A 15,476-nucleotide genomic window follows, 5' to 3' on the forward strand; every position below is an offset into this window, starting at 1 on the left:
CAATAAATAAAAGAATAGCAAGTAGGAGACTAAAAATAACAAGTAACTACTGACAATAATAGATGTATATGTACTGAAAGTACCTTAAGTAGAAAAAGAAAAAGAATACTTACGAATTTTTATGGGAAGAATACAAGATAAAATACAACATACAAAAATAAAACTGTACAAAACCATAATACGCCCAGTCCTAACATATGGATCAGAGACCTAACAAACAAACTAACTAACTAACTAATTGTTAGAGTCCTAACATATGGGTCAGGACTCTAACAAAAAGTAATGAAAACATGTTAGGATGTTTCGAAAGAAAAGTATCAAGGCGAATCTATGGAGCAGTGAATGACAATGGAGTGTGAAGAAGACGATACAACTTCGAATTTTATAGAATATACCAGGAAGCTGATATTGTAAAACATATTAAGATAGTCTGAGGTAGATAGGGCATGTAATGCGGATGGAACAAAATGATCCAGCTAGAAAAACGCTACTTGATATACCCATTGGTCAGAGATGAAGAGGAAGACCTATAAAAAGGTTCCTTGATAACATCGATGAAGACATGGGAAATATGGGAATACGTGCTTGGCGGATGAAGGCGATGGATAGGGACGACTGGAGAGAAATTCTTGTGGAAGCTAGGACCCATGCAGGGTTGTAAGGCCAGAATAATGATGATACAAGATAAAAAAAGATAATAAAAATCATGGGGGACCTCAATGTCCAATTGGCCAAAGAAAAACATTACAAAATAGTAGTAGGAAATGGAAAAGGTACCAGACATACACCAAAAACCAAATGACAATGGGAACAGAATGTCAGTTAGCAGAAATAAACGGCGAAAGCAACAATGAAGAACATGACAAGAGCAAGATCATAGGATAGAAGAAAAAGCAAACGATAGTGGAAGTCGTACATAAGAGGTTAAAAATAAATACAAGCAAGAAAAAATGAAATAAAGCAGATACAAAAGATAAACAATAAAGAGACGGAGACTAAGCAGAACAAGCAATACAGAACGGCACGATCAAGAATGTGAGGAAGCTAGAAAGAAAAAATGAAGAAAGCCTCAAACATATGCAAAAACAAGAAATAGAAAAGTCAAGAATAGGTAATAATTTAAAGAATTAAAAAAAATAAGTACCAGATATAATACGTCAATGGGTAGAACAAGTGGAATGAAAAACAAAAAGGGGATAACCGAATATGATCCGGAACAGATAAAAATATTGTGAAAGGAATATTTGTACTCAATCCTAAATAAGCAAAATAAACAAAAAATGAGGAAAGAAGCGGCAAAAGGGAAGAATGGGAAGAAGCTAGTTAAGAGGTAGAGGAAGGTAACGATTTTCCCAACATAATTTAATCTGGTACATAAGCAAATACTAAGGAAAACAAAAAGAATATATTTAAAAATAACATACATATAATTGCATACGCAGATGAAAAACTGGTGTTACCAATGCAATCAAGCAGAGAAATATGGATTGTAAATAAACGAAAAGAAAACAAAATACATGAAAGTACGCAAAAAGAAGAAAACAAAGAGGATACCTGAAGACCGACAACTTTGAATTTGAGAAAGTAACGACATTCCAATATCTGGGAGTGAGAGAATGAGGAGACCGGCAAACGAGATGATAAAAAATGGAATGAAAAACAAAAAGGGGATAACCGAATATGATCCGGAACAGATAAAAATATTGTGAAAGGAATATTTGTACTCAATCCTAAATAAGCAAAATAAACAAAAAATGAGGAAAGAAGCGGCAAAAGGGAAGAATGGGAAGAAGCTAGTTAAGAGGTAGAGGAAGGTAACGATTTTCCCAACATAATTTAATCTGGTACATAAGCAAATACTAAGGAAAACAAAAAGAATATATTTAAAAATAACATACATATAATTGCATACGCAGATGAAAAACTGGTGTTACCAATGCAATCAAGCAGAGAAATATGGATTGTAAATAAACGAAAAGAAAACAAAATACATGAAAGTACGCAAAGAGAAGAAAACAAAGAGGATACCTGAAGACCGACAACTTTGAATTTGAGAAAGTAACGACATTCCAATATCTGGGAGTGAGAGAATGAGGAGACCGGCAAACGAGATGATAAAAAAAGTTACGAGATGGATCCCAATACAACGAAGAAGCAAAGGGAGACCGAGAACAAGATGTCGGGATGGCAATGGAAAGAGAAATGCAGAAATAAGAAGGAATGGAGACAGATAACGAAATCAGCGGAACATTACATTGTAACCAAAACAGGAGAAAGAGATCCACCTTAAAATAGCATATTACACGAAAGCGTAAGGCATAATCCGAAGGGATTGCACGCAACGATGATGATGATTTAATATATTCTTTATTTGGAAATAACTACATACAAAAGTTTGTCATTTTGTAAAACCATTTCGAAATATACTTTATTTACTGTTTAAAGAATTATAACAATATACTAGTCAGCTACTCTTCACTTAAATTGTTAATTTTTCTTCCAGAAATTTCAAAATATATTTCTCGAAACGGATTTATTACAGATGTTTTCTTTTATTACTAGAAAATTGGTATTATATATAATTAAATTTTCTAATATTCTTCTACCACAGAGCAGCGGAAATGAATATTGACTTATTTTACAATAACCATTGAATAATCTTCAATACTTTATAGTGCATTTTTCATACAAAAGCGCAATTTGGAAAGTTTGTTCGATGTACTACCCGTAACAGTAATCTTAGTATTCTTTTAGATAATTAAGGTATGATTTTTGTGACTTTGTATCATTTGATTCCAGTTTATATAAAAATTAAAAGAAACATAAGTACTTGGTAAGTGAGTTTCATTTATTAACGAGACTAATTCGTAAATATGCGATGAAAGAATGAAATAAAATAAAACTTACTTTTATAATCCTTTAGAAAACAGTTAAAATAATATAATTTTCTATGAAAAATCCCTATCTCGCCAATAAAAATAAGATCTGTGTGCACTCATTTTTCAACAAAATAAAAAAAATGTCAAATAAGTGTTATAAAATCATAAAAAATATTGAAGTATTTATTACAGAAAACTATTATACAAACATCGCACAACTTACATATTTATCAAAAAATTTCCCCTATTTCCTGGGTAACCGTATATTTCGCTTCAATTTTTATATGAGAAAAAAGTATGCGGTTGTTTCTTAGCTTCAGTTCTCTTATTATATAATAATTATATAACAAGTATGCCGGTGATGAAGAGCTATGTAACGTGTTAATTTAATATTATATTTTAGAATATTTTATTGGTTTCTGTATTCCTAATAAATGTTCAAATATTCATTATGTTATATTAACCGTTTCTTTAATTTATAAAGGAAACTAAGAGAAAGGAGATAAGACAAATATATCCTAATAGTTAATATAGCTATAATATAACTGGTTCTTTTCGTATGCCTTAGATTAAAAAGTTAAAATTTGTAATTTATAAATAAGTGTATTTAGGCCATATTTAAAATAAGGATTGTCTTCAATGTTTTCCGATCTCCAAGCCTAGATGATGATTAAGATTATTTCCCTATTTCTTTTGGCATTGTTCACTTAAATGGTTGACTAGAAAAGAGTTGATGTAAATTTAAAAATAATTTCCCCAAAGCTGTATAAAAAGCGTAAAGGTTACCTTTATAAAAAAAACCTTTATATCTATCGGTACTTAAGGTCATAATGTGTTAAGCATAATGGTAATGTATGCAATTTATACGATTTCAGTTGATACAGAAGAAAACAAAATACAGTAAACAATTAAGAAAGTTTGCCGTTGGTTTGATTTATATACACTCTACACTAACAGTGCCAAAGCTGTTTAGTTATCCCGCTAGTTATGAAATTTTGTGAATAGACTGGAAACAAAGGTAGAAACTGTATAAAAATCAAAAGAGGAATCAGAAAAGGAGACACGTTATCTTCCAAACTCTTGTGGCAGATTGGTGGCCAGAAGTCTTAAGATGAAGAAAATGGGGATGCCTGTTTAGTCAACGATTCTATTCCTGACGAATATAGATTACAAGATGTAGATAAGGAGAGAGAAAATAATCTACCGAGACACCTACAGAAAATTGTCACAGATTTTCTTGTCGTAACTGTTTTAAGTGGTACTCACAGCCTAGATTTTTATTAATGTAATTTTTAATATAAATCTACAACCTAACACGAATTGTTAGTATAAGACTCTAGTCCCTAACATTCATATTATTTTGCATTTACCTGGTCCAAAAGGAAGAGCCAAAGATGCAAAAAAATGTGAAAAAAATACAGCTCTTTTTCACCAAAGACATTTTGGATATAATTGTCAATAGTACAAATAAAGAAATCGAACTACGTAAATCAAAATATGCTTCAGAACAGCGATAATTATAACAAATAAATAATTTTGCTGACGTTTTAAAAGATAGAGATCTCTCCTTAGAAGACATGTGGTCAGAAAAATTTTGGCCCCAATATTTCGTAACACAATGATATAAAACCGATTCGAGTTTCTTTTAAATTGCTTCCATTTCGATGATAAAAGAATGCGTGCTGAGAGGAAAGCAGTGGACAAATTCGCAGCAATAAGAGAAATATGGGAGTTATTTATAACAAAGTGCAAAAGTAACTTATTGAATATTAGAGGACGATTTCCATTTAAAATGTACTTACCTAGCAAACCAGACAAATATGGTCTGAAAATGATTATGATGTGCGACGCAAGAACTCATTACATATATTCTTCTATTGCCCATACTGCAAAAGATTGTTTATATATAAAATACGGTTCGATTCCAATGCAATATGTCATGAAGTTATCAAATATAAAAGCAGGAACAAATCACAACATTACGATAGATAATTGCTTTTCTTCATTCGAATTAGCATGGTTAGAACTCTTCGCAAAAACAAAAGGGTAAAAGGTAATACCAATACAATTTTTGCATGTAAAACGCCAAGAGCTTCATCAGCTTTTGCTTTTTCAAAAAACAAAACCTTAGTTTCGCATGCGGTTGAGAAAAGAAAACATGCGTGGTGTTTGTGGCGTGCTTCAGATAGATATTTTTGAATTAACACTTTGGAATTTAGTGCAATGCCAAACGTGATGTTATCGAAAATATGGCTAAATACTAAAGTAGGTTTTTTATAGAAAAACATCGACTTTTTACATCGAATCGAATATTTACCTATAGACGACTTTGTATATATAAACAAACATAAATGAATATAAAAGAATAGATGTAAAGAGACAATAGGGTTGTCAATCAATTGCTGACATGTAGTAACGCAACATTGTTTCAACCCAATTTGGGTTAACCTGTGATTGTTAAGTTTTGTTTTATAAAATACAAAAGTAACCATCTACAGTTTTTGTGGAAAACATGGAAAATCAGTTGGGTTAATGTAGAGAGGAACTTAACATCACATGTTAGTGAGTTCTATGCATTTTCAAAACGATATAAATTTGGAAACAAAAAAGCCAGAAATTACAATGTTCTACAATTCGACTAGGGTGGGGTCGATACATTTGACCAGCTTTGTCACTCAAAAACGGTTGCCCGAAAATCAAGAAGATGGCCTTTAAGAATTGTATAGGGTATATTAGACTCCGCTGGAATCAATTCTTTTATATTGCATCGATTCCCAACATTGAACAATGGTGATACTCGAATATTTCCTGAAGAACTGCCGTCCCAAGAACCGCAAAATCGTTAACGTCGTTGTGACTTTTCCCGACTAGAAAGGACGTGCAAAAAATATGTACGCAGAACATCAGTTTCGCATTTTTGTGAAGAATGTAAATTTTAATTTTATTTTTTCTTTCATTGTTTTATTCAGCATTTGTTTTCTATTTTATCGTTGATTTATCATAGTTTTAATTTGATAGAATAAATCGAAATCTAAATAAATAGAATAAATTACTAAAACTCAATTGAAACAGTTACATTTTTTTCCAAGTTAAATTTTAAGCGATTTTAAGAATGGGTCACCGGAGACGCCACGTTTTGGTTGGTGACTCAGTTACTCCACGTTGTGGTTTTAGGACTAAGCGAAGGAATTGTAGTAGCGACAGTATTTGGTAATCCGAAATACTTCCTTAGAAATATAGTGGTATCGGTAGAAATGTGGACATTAAAAGACCTATCTACTTTAAGCATACTACACAGTACAGGAACTTCTCTATAAGAAGAGATTTTTGTTTTATGCCTATATATTGATAAACTGATCTAAAAGTAAAAAGAGAGGGTATCACACGAAATCCGTAATTAGAAGAAAATGGAACAATAGTTTACATGTTTCAGAAATTTTACAATGACAGTATCCAAAAATTCCAGTATTTGGTAAGCTATTGGAGTACGTCTAAAGCAAATAATCGATATTATTTGAAAAACATAACCAAACCTAGCAAGACTATGATAATAGTGATTAACATTTCGCGTACGGTTCTAAACATTTTGCTATTATGATGAACTATTGCAAGAACAATGATAAGCTGTATAAGGCACTTAGTTTTACTCTATTATTGAAGAGAAACCAATAAAATATATTGTATAGTAATTTGGCAGTGGTATAATAATCTTTTCTATGCTATCAAAATATTGTACGAGCTGTTGTATCATACAAATGGCATCATATTTAAAAAGTTACAATGCTAGGTATGATCAGAGTTAGGTCTAACAACTTTACACCTGTTTTGTAAGTATGTATTATGTGGTAGAACAAACAATTTTAGATAATAATTTGAAAGGTTTTCAAATTTTGTATCAATGTCTACGAAGTAAAATTTGCCCAATAAAATTTTTTTGTTACAGGTCAAACAAGAAAATTGTTCATTAATTGCTGTCTAAATCAAAGTGATTAATTCACCAGGTAATTATTATATTCGAATTACTAACAAATTTAATTAAATTGAACCTGAGCCATATATTCTTACCAGAATGATTGATTTTTTTTGCTGAATAAAAAAGTACAAAATAAATAGACAACGGACAACAATTATAACATCCACAATTATATCAAAAGTGCTGAAACAATATTTACTACACAAAAAAACACAAAAATATTCTAAAAAGCTATAAAAGTCATTATGAAAATAAGAATAATACATTAAAGTACTACCTTTTTATTATTACCCCAGTCATCAGGGTGAAAATGCCACTGAACCTCTAAAAATCATACGAACAAGCTAAACTTTGCTGAGAATATCAATTTTGGGAGCCTAAAAATGCGCAAAAGAGTTTACCACTCTTACCTCCCAGCTTCCCCATAAAACGACCCTCTCGTGGGGGGGGGCTATATGGAAAAAATAGATTTACCAAGAATCTGTACGTTGTAGAAATATATGTTTTAAAAAAGATAATGTAGCTGTGATAATTTTTAACAATGAACCGTTCTCTCAGAAATAACGCTTGAAGCGACCGGCGATTTTGTATCGCCGTAGCGCGATTTTTACCATTTTTACGATTCTCATGAGATCAATAAAATGTATCTCTTTCATCTCTGAAATTTGAATTGCTAGAACCTATTGAATTGCTAATCTTCAAAACGTATTTCGAGTTTTGGCAACAAATGTGAGGAATTTGATAAAATGTGATGAATAGGGCATAAAATAAGCTGAATTTAAACTTTCATATTACAAATAATCTAAAACATTTAAAACTGCTTTTTTTCGATTCCATATTCCAAATTCCATATAATACTATGTTCGTGGAAGCATTTCCCGTGACGTGCGATCGTTTAAAAGTTCAAAAGTTTTAAGTCTGCGTTTTTAGGCATATTTCAAATGTCTCATATTTGTTGCCAAAACTCAAAATCGAAATTTCATGTTATATGTTTTAAAGATTAGGTTTTACCAATGAAAATTTCACTACAACCGGTCAATGGAACTGAGAAATCTGGAAGTGAGATTCTAATGAGGATCTTAGAAAATGGCAAAAATTTAATTTTGATTTTTGTCGACAGGACACGCTGATCAAAAGATATCGAATTTTTACCGTTGAGTTAATAATTAATAATTCGCGCGCGTAACTGACATTCAACATCGCAGGTTGATCAAATCAAACGGTTCATTCTACACAAAAAGTAAACATTTTTGTTTAAAATGATCTTAGCTACATTTTTTATTTGAAACATTTTTTTCTACGGCCTACAGATTCTTGGTAAATCGATTTTTTCCATTTTCCCCCCATTGGAGGGGAGGTTTGAGGGGGAAGCCAGAGGGTAGGAGTGGTAAACTTTTTTGCATATTTTTTGGTGTTGCAAAATTCACATTCTCAGCAAAATTCAGCTTGTTCGTATGATTTTTAGAGGACAAATCTCTGACGACTAGACTATATTGCAGTAGATTTATTCATTATTGGACTTTGCCTGCCTTGATTGTTAGACCCAGCTCTATTTTTGTGCTCGTTGTGTGCATGTCTTGTTTTGGCTGTTATTTTTATTTCCATATATTCCAATATACACGATCGTTTTGTTTCTCACATTTCGTAATTGCCGAAAACTTTTATAAATGTCTATTAACTGTACATCATATGAAAAACTTAAAACTATCAATCACAAGCACTGATATTGTCTCTTCAACGGCCCGTCGAAGCAGTGCCATTTTGAAGAAATATTCTCCATTAAATAATTTCAACTGCAACAGAAAACAAAATATAATTACTTAGTATTATGTTTATAATATAAATGTTTGTGTCGACAACATCAAATTATCTACGTTAACTTTCTACGGATACATCATAAATACGTAGTCGCTAAACCTTTGATATATCATATTTATTATTGGCTACATTTAAATACATGGTAACATTTTTTTGAATATTTCTGTTTTATTGACATTTTTAAGAATTTGACGACATATTTAAGTCTTATCAAAACAATGTAGGAATCTATTTAAAAAATGGGAAACGTGATTAAACTTCATTATGAGGCAATGAAGATATTTAATATAAATAAGAACCAAGTCTAAAAACTTACTTATCTAGATTTTTTTTCTTAAACCTTTTTTAACGTAGATACTTGAGTTTTCAAACACTTAAGTATATTTATTATGTAACGAGATACACCCACCAACTTAAAATTTAGTCACTTTAGATTTATTTTATTGCGTCGTATAACGTTTCTATTTAATTTTAGTTATTTATTTTTTAAACTAAATAAATTTTTCGATGACGAGATAATAAAATGGTTTTATTTTATCTTTCTACAACTTTTTATACATTCACTACTAAATAAGAATAAATTATTGCCACTAAATCAGATCTATACAAGCAATGGTCGGATAAATGACCTGCAGTTTGGTCGTAAAACATATGAACTCGAACACTGGCGATACGTCAATTGAATAATCTAGAACACCTTATGTGGGACTCTAAATCGGATTTGGAGGAATGGCCTACTTCTAGATTAAGAGGTAATGTTGAGTACATGTTTCAATATAGAGGGAACGTTCGACAACACCTCTTACGAAGTAATCACAAGGACGATCAGCACAAGGCAGATGCTATCTTGCTAATCTCTTGTGGAATCTGGTCATATGGAAGGGCTGATAGCTAGACTCATCAACGATAGACATTTGTCCTGGGCTATGCGGATGACCTGGTCATCTTAGCACGTGGCAAATTTAATAGCACAGTCAGATATAGAATGCACAGACTTTGATTGTAATTACAGAATGGACTTCAAATTTATGGCATAACATGAGCCCCCAATTGTCCAAAATCATGAAATTTACCAGAAGGCGAATTTAGAGGGATTGGGTCCTCTAAGCCTAAATGGTACAGATCTTAATCTGGCGAGTAAAGTAAAGTATCTTGGGGTAACTAATATTAGACTCAAGGCTTACTTGGAATCAGTAGATAAAACGAATATCCAAGAGAGCGGTAGCTACGTTAATGGTAGCTTGACGCACGCATGGAAAAATGTGGGCTTAAAACCAGACCTGTTATATTGAATTTATAACATGCTGGTAAAACCAATAATTACATATGCATCGGAGGTATGATGGCTACAGGTGCAGCAAAAAAAAGTGTCATCCTCAAACTAAGCAAACTAGATGTTCACGTTTTCTTTATTTAATTGTGCTCACGATTTCTTTCTCTTTTTCAATTCTGTAAAGTACCTCTATGTTGGTGACATGTTCGGTTCAGGATATACGAAGAATGCGTCGGTACACTTACACTTCTAATTTTTCATGAGCGTCTCTGTCATCGTCCAGGCCTCCGCACTTTATAGTAAAATCGGAGAAATGTAGCATTTAACTAGGAAGAGACAAATCCTTGCTTATGAAAAGCCTTTTTATAATGTTAAATGCTACTTCTAATAAAAGCTCGATCTATGCTCGCCTTAATTTCTGTGGCCTATTCCCATTTGCATTTACGTTGGTGAAAGATATACATAAGATTCTACATGGTCAATTTGTATGTTGTTTATTCGTAACTGTCGGGTAATTTGTTGCTTTTTGCTCTCAGCATCCATTTTGTCTTCTTGAAGTTTAGGCTCCGGCTCACTGAGTACATTAACCCTTTCCATTGTCTGTTGTAATTCATCTATGCTACTGGAAATGATCGCTGTGTTATCAGCATATCTTATGTTGTTCGTTAACTCACCGTTTATTTTTTTGCACTCTGTTGCATTTTCCATACATTTTTCAAATATTTCTTCGGAGCAAATATTGAAGAGGAGTGGAGATAAGATACACCCCTATCGAACTCCTCTTTTGATCTTCATACTTTCAGTAAGTTCATTGCCTATTTTTGCTCTAGGTTTGCCACAATCCGAATAACCTTTTCATTAATACCCATCTTTCGTAGAATATCTATTAGTTGTTCATTATTTACATTTACATACAGAGAGCGAAAACTGCTTCTGTAGTTCCAAGTGCTTTGCGAAAGCTAAACTCCGTTCTATCAATATTTGACCCACATTTATCATATATTCTTATTCTGTGGATGATCTTGGTGAACGCTTTAGTGATGTGATTGATCACTAAAGGGTTTCAAAGGGTGATCACTTCTTCGGGATTGTAATAAGAGCCGACTGCAGCCAGTCTTTTGAGATTTTTCCGCTATTATATATTATGTTGTTAAAAATTGCAACTAGATTATCAAGGAATTGTTTGTCAAATTTACATAGGATCTTTAGTATTTCATTGTCCGGACCTACTGCCTTGTTATTTTTTAGTGCTGCATGCAATGGCATCTTCAATCAATAGAAGGTCCTGTGTCTCCTTCTCCATATGGCTGATCATCCGTCCTGTCCGATGCAAATAATTTTTATATGTAGAATTTCCATGTTTCTAAGATCCTTGATGGCGTCGAGATAAGATTTCCATCTCCATCTTTTATGCTTTTGGGTGACTTATTGAATTTGTTATTTTTTGTCATTGGTTTTATTTTTTTGTGCATATTTAAACTGTCGTATTTACTAACTTATTGTTTTATTTCCCTGCATTCGTTGGAAAACCATCTTTCTTTGGCTTCTAGAATTTTTATTTTTATGATTTTGTGGATCTGCTCGCATTTCTGCATTTTTATTCTTGAATTGACGTCGCTAATCCATCGTATCCATTACCTTAACAGACGTCCATTCTTCTTCTGTCTTTCATGCTCTAATAGAGTTACGCATATTTTTTCTATTGCTTTCATCGATTTGTCTTATCTCTATATTATGCCCGACGTGTTCTCATTAATGCCCTTTATTTCCTTGTTTTCAAGAATATTTCCAAGAATAAGTGGATCTAATGAAGTTAAGAATGAACAACATCCACGACCTTGCAACATATCCAATAGCCAGTGATATTTATTATAAACGATCAATATTATATTCTCTCTATATATTCTTTATCCATGAATAGAAGATTCGAAATAGGTGATCTTGTCTGGCTATTTAATCCACAATGACGTCGAAGCCTCCCTCTTAATTTCTAAGAGAATGGGAAAGTCACTATTATACCGAATTAAGAAACTGCTAAGAGGGAAACCAAAGTTGTCCACATAAATCGTCTTGTACCATATGACATCTCAAAAGATGGAGAAGCAGCAAGAACGAGCCAGATATGAGAACATACAGTGCAGTTAACTGCTAAGAGATAAATCGTGTATAATTATAATGTAAGAGAATTAGCTTTATCAAAGATTAAAGATTGGAAAACCTGGATTGAAAGATTGTGCGAAGATTTATTAAAGTAATTTTTTGGAGACTAGTTTACAAATTACCCTGTGTTGATTTAATACGAAAGCCCTTTACCTCTCAAAAACATATACACTTCTTTCTCCAACCCTTAAATCTGGAAACATCGGTTGCTTTCGCTGCTTAGAAAATACCTTGGGACAATTTCTGACACAGTCAACACTGCCATCGCAGCAAGACATAGGAACCTGGATATGGCTGAAAGAAATCTACAGACAGCACTGGATACGATAGAAGAATGGAGTATCCAATGGAAAATAGCAATAAATCCAGAAAAGACCCAAGCAGTTATCTTCAAAAAGAGAAGAGATAACCCAGAAGAACAGCTAACATTGCTGTTATGCAGATTAAAACCCATCGAATGGCAAAACAAAGCTAAATACCTACACTTCATCCAATTTCAAAATAAGCTCGAGATAAACAGTTTCAGATCGGTGGGTGTGCCGATCGAAACAGTATCGGTGGATGTGTCATGTCGTCACAGCTTACGATTGGTTAGAAATTAAGGGCTAACCAATGACAAGCTGCGAGGACACCACACACCCACCGGTCACGTTTTGAAATTGTTTACCTCGCGCTTATCATAAAATTAAATGAAGTATAGGAATATAATGGACCAAGGTCTAACATTCACATCACATGTTAACGCGATAGTCCAGAAAACAGCAACGGCCAGAGCCGCAATAAGAGATCGCACAGGAAGAAGAAGCAAATTAGCTATAGAAACAAAGTTAAGACTGATAAACAGCATCATACTACAAATAATTACATATACATCAACTGCCTTAGGAAGTTATCGAAGTTATCGGAAGCGACGTATCTGGGACGTGCAAACGTGCCCAGATACGTCGCTGAACGGTTCCTATTCAGAGACCTAAAACAAATAAGGGTACTGGGTATGATGGACGAAAAATCCAGAACAAAAATCGCTGAGTTAGACGACCACATGGAAGCACAAAAGACCCAAACAGCAAATATATATTAGCAAATATATAATAAATTCTAGATAATCGTAGCTCTATTAGAAGAAGACAACGTAAATACACTGCCATGCGAAGCTCATCTTTGGCATGGCAGTGTATTTACTAATGTTAATTTTATATGTTTCAGACCGCCTCAAAAAAAATCTACAAAAAACACAAAAAAAAATTAATAAAACACTAACAAAATGCGCAAGCCACAAAAATACTAACAAAACCCAAAAACGGGCAAGAGAGGCCCACATCCTCGATCGCCGAGTCACCGAACTGGAAGTAACCCAGAGCGGCGACTCAAGGCTCGAGCAAGCAATACATATCGAAGTCACTAGAAATAGCGGGAATGGAGCGCCTTACGCTGGTCTGCATTGTTAGGGGTAAGATTTCGTGTGGGATACCTTATACCCAGGACTCCCACGTGACAAGCACTTTGCTGATAAGAGAACAACTATATCGCATCACAGTGCTCTCGGGGAGGTGGGGGAAGGAGGGAGTGGTTGATAGGGGTGGAGTGATTCCTATTTACACGAGTTAATCCTCAACGCTCTAATGAATTGTATCACCCCCCAAATGACATATTTCCAGGGGTATGCAATTCTCTCAGGCTGGGTTAAACTATTGCTTGCTTGCCATTTCTGCCATGAATACTAATCACATCGACTAAACAACTTGCAAAAAAAATAGTAACGTTATTTTAGTAGACATGGAGTTATTTAATACGAGTAGTCCACATTTACCGAATTATGATTCTGATTATATGTTGAAAATAATTTGTTTTAGCTTGTATTATATTATGTGTTATCAGTTTAATTCAATCAGTTGGTTATTTGATTTTAGATTTTTGTTATAACATTTCTGGCGAATTTTCTGCCATATTGTAACTTTGTGTAATAATTTTCCGATATTTTGTTTCTTTTTGTTAAATGTTTTTATTAAAGTTTATTTAGAGAACTAACAAATCAAAGCAATTCGACTAAATTTAAAACAGGTGGGTGGATCAGAAAATATGGAGACATGGAGAAGATATTGTTTTAAGCTTTTTAAATTAAATAATGTTATATATTTATACTACTTTCCACTACCTGAAATAATTTACTAACTAGTAGCTTTACCTTTAGCCTATTAGCTTTATTACCACTTGCAATTTTTGGTTTAATATATATATATATATATATATATATATATATATATATATATATATATATATATATATATATATATATATATATATATATATATATATATATATGCGAGTAAAAATTGCTTAATTTTAAAACATGTTCTCCATTGCCTTTTCTTATACTCATAGTAATAGTAATAGTCACTAAAATTGGAAGATAGAAGTTTTAGAATGTTTTAAAAAATAATCTCGAAACTTGGTTTAGTAGCAAATTAACTATTGCTATTTTATTTAATAACACTCTCTGATAAATTTCGAGATTAAATTTAATTATGTATGTGTATATATACATGTATTATGATATAACATGCTTGTATGTTTATATAAGAGTAAAAATATAGGTATGAAACAGATCTTGGCAGGTTGACAGTTGTTGATAGTTGGCAGTTGATAGTTCAAGTGTATGGAAATATGTATGGATATTCCTTTGTTAATCATTTTTTGTTAGACGAAAATAAGTGAAATATAGAAAAAGAAATTCAAGAATTATAAATGGAATATTTCTATAAAATATATTATACATTTCGTAATTGAAATATAATTATATGAATCATGTCGATCAAGAAATATATTGATTTTTATATTGTCTTATCGATCTCTTATCTAATGCTTCACATGATATCAACTGATATTACATTCAAGTGTATCAATTTTTCTTTACCTAATCTTCCGCATTTTTAATGTCTTTATTTTAATTCAATACGTATACTTCTTAATATTTACTCAGTCTTGTTTTCCATTTCTGGCATTCTGTACGTTTGTAGTTTTTTTACCTTCAACTTCAGAATTACTTCGTTTTCATCTCATTTACTTCTCGCGCCTTTAAGTGTTATGGTGTTATTTATATCGTAGAAGATATTTGTTGCTAGATTTGCTTAGTTGATAGTTCAATATGTATTTATTATACTTTTTTTTTCCGTTCTATTGCCATTTACTACAACATAATTAGATTTTAATTTCTTAGTATACATGTTTTATCAGATTCATTCAGCGAAAAGTTTTAAAGTTCGAGTCTTTGAGTTCACGAACAGTGTGACTTTTTTTCAATTATTATGAAAAATGTCTTAGATAAGTATTTGGATAATTCTTTGAAGTTATACTATTATTAGACTTCTTGTAA

General features: G+C 32.3%; 2 protein-coding genes across 7 annotated transcripts in view; one reads left to right on the forward strand and one right to left on the reverse strand.

Annotated features, from left to right (window-relative positions):
• LOC140439682 (homologous-pairing protein 2 homolog) overlaps positions 1-15,476 on the forward strand; it is a 74,788-nt gene that overhangs the window by 12,473 nt on the left and 46,839 nt on the right. The window contains exon 2 of one of the 2 annotated variants that reach the window (XM_072529757.1): positions 6,823-6,880. The exons of the other annotated variant lie outside the window; for it this stretch is intronic. The gene's annotated coding sequence lies outside the window, so the exon portion shown is untranslated. The remainder of the gene's footprint in view (positions 1-6,822; positions 6,881-15,476) is intronic. 2 annotated transcript variants of the gene reach the window in all.
• The window catches only part of sona (sol narae metalloprotease), a 382,088-nt gene continuing 373,432 nt past the window's right edge, over positions 6,821-15,476 (reverse strand). For all 5 annotated transcript variants that reach the window (XM_072529755.1, XM_072529750.1, XM_072529754.1 and 2 more), the window contains one exon: positions 6,821-8,645. In XM_072529755.1, coding sequence (XP_072385856.1) covers positions 8,642-8,645 — 4 coding nt within the window. In that variant the 3' untranslated portion in view covers positions 6,821-8,641. The remainder of the gene's footprint in view (positions 8,646-15,476) is intronic.

This window comes from Diabrotica undecimpunctata, chromosome 4 (assembly GCF_040954645.1).
Source record: "Diabrotica undecimpunctata isolate CICGRU chromosome 4, icDiaUnde3, whole genome shotgun sequence".
In the NCBI taxonomy this organism is placed as follows: domain Eukaryota; kingdom Metazoa; phylum Arthropoda; class Insecta; order Coleoptera; family Chrysomelidae; genus Diabrotica; species Diabrotica undecimpunctata.